This window comes from Pipistrellus kuhlii, unplaced genomic scaffold (genome assembly GCF_014108245.1).
Source record: "Pipistrellus kuhlii isolate mPipKuh1 unplaced genomic scaffold, mPipKuh1.p scaffold_m20_p_169, whole genome shotgun sequence".
In the NCBI taxonomy this organism is placed as follows: Eukaryota; Metazoa; Chordata; class Mammalia; order Chiroptera; family Vespertilionidae; genus Pipistrellus; species Pipistrellus kuhlii.
In genome coordinates, this window is record NW_023425481.1 from 79,220 (window position 1) to 86,844 (window position 7,625).

At 51.4% G+C, this 7,625-nt stretch overlaps 1 protein-coding gene across 1 annotated transcript in view; it reads right to left on the bottom strand.

The window, feature by feature from the left end:
• TPCN1 (two pore segment channel 1) overlaps positions 1-7,529 on the bottom strand; it is a 48,169-nt gene extending 40,640 nt beyond the window's left edge. Inside the window, exons 1-2 of the mRNA XM_036440202.2 lie at positions 7,383-7,529; positions 3,912-4,149 (exon numbers count right to left, since the gene is read on the bottom strand). Of these exons, the coding sequence (XP_036296095.1) occupies positions 3,912-4,023 (112 nt within the window). The 5' untranslated portion in view covers positions 4,024-4,149; positions 7,383-7,529. The remainder of the gene's footprint in view (positions 1-3,911; positions 4,150-7,382) is intronic.
• Between the last annotated feature and the right edge of the window lie 96 nt (positions 7,530-7,625).

The window sequence follows — 7,625 nt, forward strand, 5'->3', positions numbered from 1 at the left end:
CCTACAGAACATCAGCTCTGCTGGGAGAAATGAGACTCAGACCCCTGGTTAGGAGGACAGGGATGCTTGCTGCCCACCTCTGAGTGGGACCCCCAGACAGCCACTCCCACGAGCGACAAGGCGCCAGAAACCCCACGAGGTGTAACCACGACTTGCTGACTGGGTCATCAAGCTCGGTGATAGCACAGACGAATGGAACGCAGGGCCTCCGAGGTGATCAGATGGCTAAATAAGTAATTACCACGCAGTAAGCCACTTGTCATAATGGAAGCCTCGTGGAGACACCGAAGCAGAACAGGGTAGTCATTAGCCCTGAGAGGGGAGGTTCAGAGGTCTCAGCAGGATTTCCAAGGCAGGACTGAAGCTTCTGAGCAAGCAGGAGGCCGGGGAAGGCATTCGCAGTGAGGGGCCAGCAAGGTGGTTTCCGAATGCACGGCCGGGATGCGCAAACTAGCAGTGCGACGTTGTGGGCGGAGGCAGGAAATGGGGCAGATCAGGTTAGAAGGTGCTAGGACACCCACGGCCTCGTATTGGGCCTAGAGCTTGGCCTTCATCCCGCAGGGGATGAGGAGGTCCCGGGGAGCTTCGAGCTGGGGAGATGGCCGGGCTGGATTTGTGTTGTGGACAGAATGCTCAGACAACAGGGAAGAGGGTTGCTGGATAGAAGGTCAATGCCAAAATCTGTAAGCCAGAGAGAGAAGCCTCAGAGAAAACCAAACCTGCTGACCCCTGATCTCAGACTTCCAGCCTCCAAAACTGTGAGACCGAACATGAACTAACAGAGGGGAGAGCAGGCCTCATCTGAAGGCTTTTTCCCCCTCGGACAGGCCCTGCTGCCTTCCCAGCCAGGCTTGGTGCAGGACATCCACTCCTTCTTAGAGGTTTTAGCCAATGTCTCAGTAAGAAGGTGAGACACTAAGGCACTGGGGAGAAAGTCCCATTTCCCTGCACCCTGTCACTTTTATATTTTGTATATGCTTTTTTAAGAAACAAATCCAGCCCTAGCTGGGTTGGCTCAGCGGATAGAGTTTTGGCCTGCAGACTGAAGGGTCCCGGTTTGCTTTCTGTCAAAGGCCCATACCAGGTTGCATGTGCGATCCCCAGTAGGGGGCCTGCAGGAAGCAGCCATCAATGATTTCCTCTCATCATTAATGTTTTTGTCTCTCACTCCCTCTCCCTTCCTCTCTGAAATCAATAAAAATATATTTTTTAAAAAAGACAAACAAATCCAGTCCAGCCATGGTGGCTCAGTGGTTGAGCATCGACCCATGAACCAGGAGGTCACAGTTCAATTCCCAGTCAAGGCACATGCCCAGGGTTTGGGCTTGGTCCCCCAGTAGGGTGTGTGCAGGAGCCGATCAATGATTCTCTCTCATCATTGATGTTTTTATCTTTCTTCCCTTCTCCCTTCCTCCCTGAAATCAATAAAATAAATTTTAAAAATTAAATTAAATCAAAAAGAAACAAACAGCCCTAGTCGGTTTGGCTCAGTGAATGGAGCATTCGGACTAAAGGATCCCAGGTTCAATTCTGGTCAAGGGCATGTACCTTGGTTGCAGGCACATCCCCAGTAGGAGGTGTGCAGGAGGCAGCTGATCGATGTTTCTAACTCTCTATCCCTTTCCCTTCCTCTCTGTAAAAAAAATCAATAAATATATTTTAAAAAGAAAGAAAAAAAGGAAGAAAAGAAAGAAAGAAAGAAAGAAAGAAAGAAAGAAAGAAAGAAAAACTTCGTTACAAGGACAGTCCCACGAATGGCTATCCAAGGTTAGCTTTGTCTTTCTGGCCTACTTCCTACTCATCAAGCTCTATCATCGGTTTAAACCTGATCTTGACACAGAACGAGGCTGTTCCTCCCACTTTGATCTTGCAGGAGAGCGGGACACCCTGCCACCAGCTCTGATACTTGGAAGAACTTAAAAGGGACCCACGACAATGATCGGGATTTCGATTTAGAAACCTGAGCCTATTTCCAGAATGATCCAACCCTCCCTTAGCGCATCAACCACCTCCCTGGCAGTCCATTCCCTTGTTGGTCATGGATGGCCCACCTCTCACTAGGAGGGGGTCCTCCTCTGAAGTGGAGACTGTGTCACTTTATTCACACCCCTTTCCCAAAGCTCCTTACACCTTGGCATGAGAGGGAAGATCAGAGAAGCATTGCTCCTTACTAGCTGTGTGACCTTAGACAAGTTACTTAACCTCTCTGAGGCTGTTTCTTCTTCTGTAAAATACAGATAACAATGACTCTATTCTTGAGGATATTTGATGAGATAATATATGTAAATGCTAAAGGCCAGTGCTCACATTCATTAAGGGCTTCAGAAGGGAAAAAAAAAAAAAAAAAAAAAAAAGAGGAGGAAAAGAATCAGGAGGAGCAGGAAGAGAAGAAAAAAGGGAGGAGGAGTGGGGGAAGAAACTTTGGAGTCAGATGGTCTTGGGTTCAAATCTCATCTCCACCACTTGCATGCTGTGTGGCATGAGTCAAGTTACTTACCCTCTCTGACTCATTGGTTCCTCCTCTATAAAATCCTTGCAAAAGGATTTTAGTTAAGGTAAGAGATAAGAAAGAGCTGAACATACGCCTGCAAGTTCTAGGGCACATGTGTCAAACACAAGGCCCGCGGGCCAAATCCGTCCCGCCAGGCCTTGCAATGTGGCCCGCACCGCGTTGTCATCACTGCACTCCGCTGCGTTTCCATCACAATGACAGTTTATGACTGTTCAGTAAACCATTCGGCCCGCGATTTAGGCTGGATTTTAGATTTTGGCCCCCCCTCTGATTGAGTTCGACACCCCTACTCTAGGGCATTTAAGAAGTGTGCGTGAAGTCAGCGTCTGGTTTCTCAGCCCTGGTTTGCAGTCTAAGCCTCCTGGACTACCCAGCTCTGCCACCCCAGCTGGGTGAACAGGCCACAGCATAGACAGGCCAGTTCAGAGGGAGCCAGGCCGCCCCCTGCGCTCCGTCCACAGGACACAGCTCTCTCCATCCCTTCCAAGAGACGCCTGCTGGGCTCCCCACAACCAGCTGCATCGTCTCTGGACAAGAGGGAGAGGAGGGCAGGCTGGTCCTCACCTGGACCCACGTATCTCCACTTCTGAACCGAGGGAGAGCAGCAGCCCTCCGCCCTGGCCCAGGCACATCCTGGCTCAGCGCACGGCCGGCGGGGGAAACGCCCATTTGCCAAAGCGTGAGTCCCTGCCGTCTGAGGGCCGTTCATAAAAGGCGAGTTATTTTAAGCCTCTTGCAGACCCGAGGCCCCAGCAAATAAAGCAAATGGCTTTGGGACTAGCACCAGGAAGGATTTTAAGGCTTCTCGTTCTGCCAGAAACACACTTAAACTTTAAAACATTTAAAGCTCACAAGCTCTCTTGGGTTCACCTTGCGCTAGGCTAGGCTGCGGTTGAGAGGAAGACAAAGCAAACCCGGAAATCCTCAAATCAATGGATCACGACAAATGTTTGCGGCTGGGGGGGTGGGGGTGGGGGGCTCCATCCAGGGCCACGCAGGGACAGATCCCCAACAGGGCGCAGCAGTCAACTCTGCCTGCCCTCTGCCAACAGTGTCAGAGTGGGACAGACGGCCGGAGCTGAAATCTGTTTCTTTTTTTAACCAGGAATGGGGCAGGGAAGCTAGCCAAGGTGCAGGTGTGCCCGAGGTCCCCACCAAGCATCCAGTCAGATGCAAAGTGGGGGAGGAGGGGAGGGGAAGCAAGGGCTCCTGGAAGCATCCCTCAATTGGGGTGCAGGATTAGGACCCTGCAGTCTCCCAGGAGTTTGTGTCAGATCCTAGGGGTCAGACACAGAGGCAGGCCCTCGGGTACCAGGTCTACAATCAGACCATCAAGCCCACAACTCACTCCCTGAAGTGGCCCCCCAGCCCCCGCCCCCAGTCCACCCCACCATCTTACTTCTGTCCGGCAGCTCCTCTTGGCCCAAGCTGTTGGAAGGAGCCAGTGGGGCGCTGCCGCCCTCCTCCAAGGTCAGGATGAGGGGAACGTCGTCATCCAAGTTCATGGCCATGGTCTTCTCTCCTGCCGGGCCTCAGGATGTGATGTCCAGGGCTGTAAAGAGTCTCTGCTCTGCGCTCCCTTTCAAAGCCTCTGGCCCAGAGATGCTTCTCAGAGACTCCTCCATTTGGGGCATCATCTAGAGGTTGGGGAATTTAAAAAAAAAAAAATCATTAAAATACAACCACTACTGCCGAAATAGGTTTGGCTCAGTGGTTAGAGAGTCGGCCTGTGGACTGGGAGGTCCCGGGTTCGATTCCGGTCAAGGGCATGTACCTTGGTTGCGGGCACATCTCCGGTGGGGGTGTGCAAGAAGCAGCTGATCGATGTCTCTCTCTCATCGATGTTCCTAACTGTCATCTCTCTCCCTTCCTCTCTGTAAAAAATCAATAAAATATATTTTAAAAATAAATAAGTAAAATAAAATACAACCACCACGGATGAAAATGTTCTGCAGTTAGATAGTGGTGATGGTTGCTTAATCTTGGGAAAACACTAAAAACCACTGGATGGAGTACTGCAATATAAAATAGCATTAAAAATGAGAGCAGCCCGCCCTAACCGGTTTGGCTCAGTGGAGAGAGCGTTGGTCTGTGGACTGAAAGATTCCAGGTTCAATTTTGATCAAGGGCACTTGGTTGCGGGCACATCCCCAATGGGGGTTGTGCGGGAGGCAGCTGATCCATGTTTGTCTCTCATTGGTGTTTCTAGCTCTCTATCCCTCTCCCTTCTTCCCTGTAGAAAATCAATAAAATACTTTTTTTTTTTAAATGAGAGGAGCCTTCACTGGTTTGGCTGAGTGGATAGTCAGCCTGCAAAGAGTCCTGGGTTCGATTCTGGTCAAGGGCACATGCCTGGGTTGTGGGCTCGATCCCCAGTAAAAGGTGTGCAGGTGTTTCTCCCTCATCATTGATGATTCTATCTTTCTCTCCCTCTCCCTTCCTCTCTGAAACCAATAAAAATGTATTTTTTTTTTAAATGAGAGGAAAACTCTGCAAGAACAAATATGCAGTTAATGGTAATTATGTCTGGAGATTAAGATTATGACTAATATATTCCACCTGCACCCTTTTGGTTCTTGTTTGTGTTTGAGTTTTATAAAGATTTTGAAGACTTAAAAAATATATAACCATTAAAGTAATTGTAGTTAATACCGTACTAGATGAATACTTAATATGTATCAGGGACTCTCCTAGCAATTTTTAAGTAAATCGGATTGAAACTCCATGAGAGATAGATAGAATTACTATCCTCCATAACAAAGGGAGAGACTTTAGGCTCAGAGAGGTTAAGTAACTTGTCCAAGAACACACAGCTTTGAACTATGCAGTTGGACTCCAGCCCTATGCTCCTAACCACTACACTACAATTCCCCCAAGTCCAAGCCCTGGTATTTAGGCAGCACTTAGCTCCAATGACCTGGAAAAAATTTGTGTGCCAAGTCACTTACACTTGCCCATCGCATTCTTTTTTTTTTTTTTTAAATCCTCACCCAAGAATATTTTCTCCATTGATTTTTAGAGAAAGTGCAAAGGAAGGAGGGAGGGGAGAGAAAAAACCATTGATTGGTCGCCTCCTGCATGTTCCCTACCAGGGCTGAGGAACCTGCAACCAAGGTATGCATTCTTCACTGGGACTCGAACCCGAGACCCTTGGGTCCACAGGCTGATGCTCTTACCACTGAGGAATCAGCCGGGGCCTGGCACTCTTATACAGGCATTATTACCCTAGACCAGTGGTTGGCAAACTGCGGCTCACAAGCCACATGCGGCTCTTTGGCCCCTTGAGTGTGGCTCTTCCACAAAATACCACGGCCTAGGCGAGTCTATTTTGAAGAAGTGGCGTTAGAAGAAGTTTAAAAAATTTGGCTCCCCAGAGAAATGTCAATCGTTGTCCTGTTGCTATTTGGCTCTGTGGACTACTGAGTTTGCCGACCACTGGCCTAGACTTAGGTGCTTGAGGAGGAAGGAAAAGAGGACCCGGGCATTTTTTTAAGTGATGTCCCGAGCCACACAGCAAAAGCCCTCATCCCGAGTTCCCAGTTTAAGACACCCGGAACCAGCCTGCTACCGTTCCTGTTTATACACATTCCCAGTTCCGCTGGGGAGGACCAGAAGCAAAGCCCAGACTCAGCAGATCTGACGGCAGACCTTTGAACTGGAAAACAGCAGCAGGTTCCTTCCTCAGGCGGTGGCCTCCCGGGCTCCGTCAGCTCGGGCTCCAGACTAACCCGCAGAATGGCAACCCCGCACCTGGCTTCTCTCACAGACCATCAGGACCCCCTCCAGCAGGTCCCGGGCACCCACATCTTCTTAAGACAAAGCAGCGAAAGCAAGCACCGCTCTCCTGGCTGCTGCTAAGCCTGTAGCTCTCCTCGGTCTGTCCGGCAAACTCCCTGTGAGATTCCTATTGCTGTGTGCTCCAGATCTGGGGATTTCTTTTGCTTTTAAAATCTCAGTATTGGACAGAAGAGGAAATCCCAAACAAGACACTACTACTGGGCTATCTTAAGAATTTTATTTATTTTCCTTTTGTTTCAACTTTTTTTTTTTCTTTCTTTCTTTCTTTTTTTTTCTTTTTTTTCTTTACCACGGATATTTTCAAACATACTCAAAAGAGAGAGAGCATGGTAATGAATGTTCTTGTAGCTTGCACTCAGGTTTGACCATGAAAAACATTCTGCCCTCCCATCGTGCTATGGTTGTTGAGAAATACCCATTTCACAGATGTCGAAACTGAGGTTTAGAGGCATTAACTCAACCGCCTCTTCTAAGTCAACAGCAAAGAAGTGAGTGCAGAGCCCAGTTTCCCACCCAGGCAGCCTGACTATAGGGACATCCCCTCCTGGAACCAGTCCTGCTATCGGAACTCACTCAAGCCCGTCATTTTAAGGGGGAAAGGGAGACCCGAGCGGGGAAGGGACTTAGCCCAGGGCTCCTTCTGCGGGCTTGGCCTCTCTCTCTATGGAGGACACTGAAGGAAGGGTCACCCTCGGGAACAGGTCCCAGGAGAGGGCCAGCAGCCGTCTGCCCCTGCTCCCTGACCCGGCCGGAGTCTCTTGTGGGGTCCCCTTAGGGACGAGGGGCAGGGGAGGAAGGAGGAATGCGAGCTCCAGCTCCACGTGCTCTCAGCCCTGATCGGGAGGGCCCCCCAGAGCGGGGCTCGCCCCAGGAAATCGGGGACCAGGAGACAGGGTGCAAAGCCCCAGCCTGGGCCGGACGGAGAAGCGCGCGAAAACTTCCCCGCAGTCCCTCCGCTCGCCCGGCCCGCCGCCCGCACTCCGGCGCCCAGCTGCAACCCGTCAGCCGGCGCCCTCTGCCCCCGGCCCCCTGCCCTCTCCTCCGCCATCCCCCGCCCCCCTCGGATTCTTACACGCGCCGCCCCAGCAGCCCGGACCGCGCGCCGGGCTCGGCACCGTGCAGCCCAGCCTGCTGGCGCCGCCGCCGCCGCCGCCGCCGCCACAGCCCCGAGCGCGGAGTTGTTGCAGCCGCCGCCGCCGCCACTTTGGCCGCTGCCACCACAGCAGCTGCGCCAGCTCTCTCATCCGCCGCCTACCCTCCACCCCGCCGGCCCCGCCCCCTTCCTCCTTAGCCGCGGCCCATTCGCTAGCTAGGC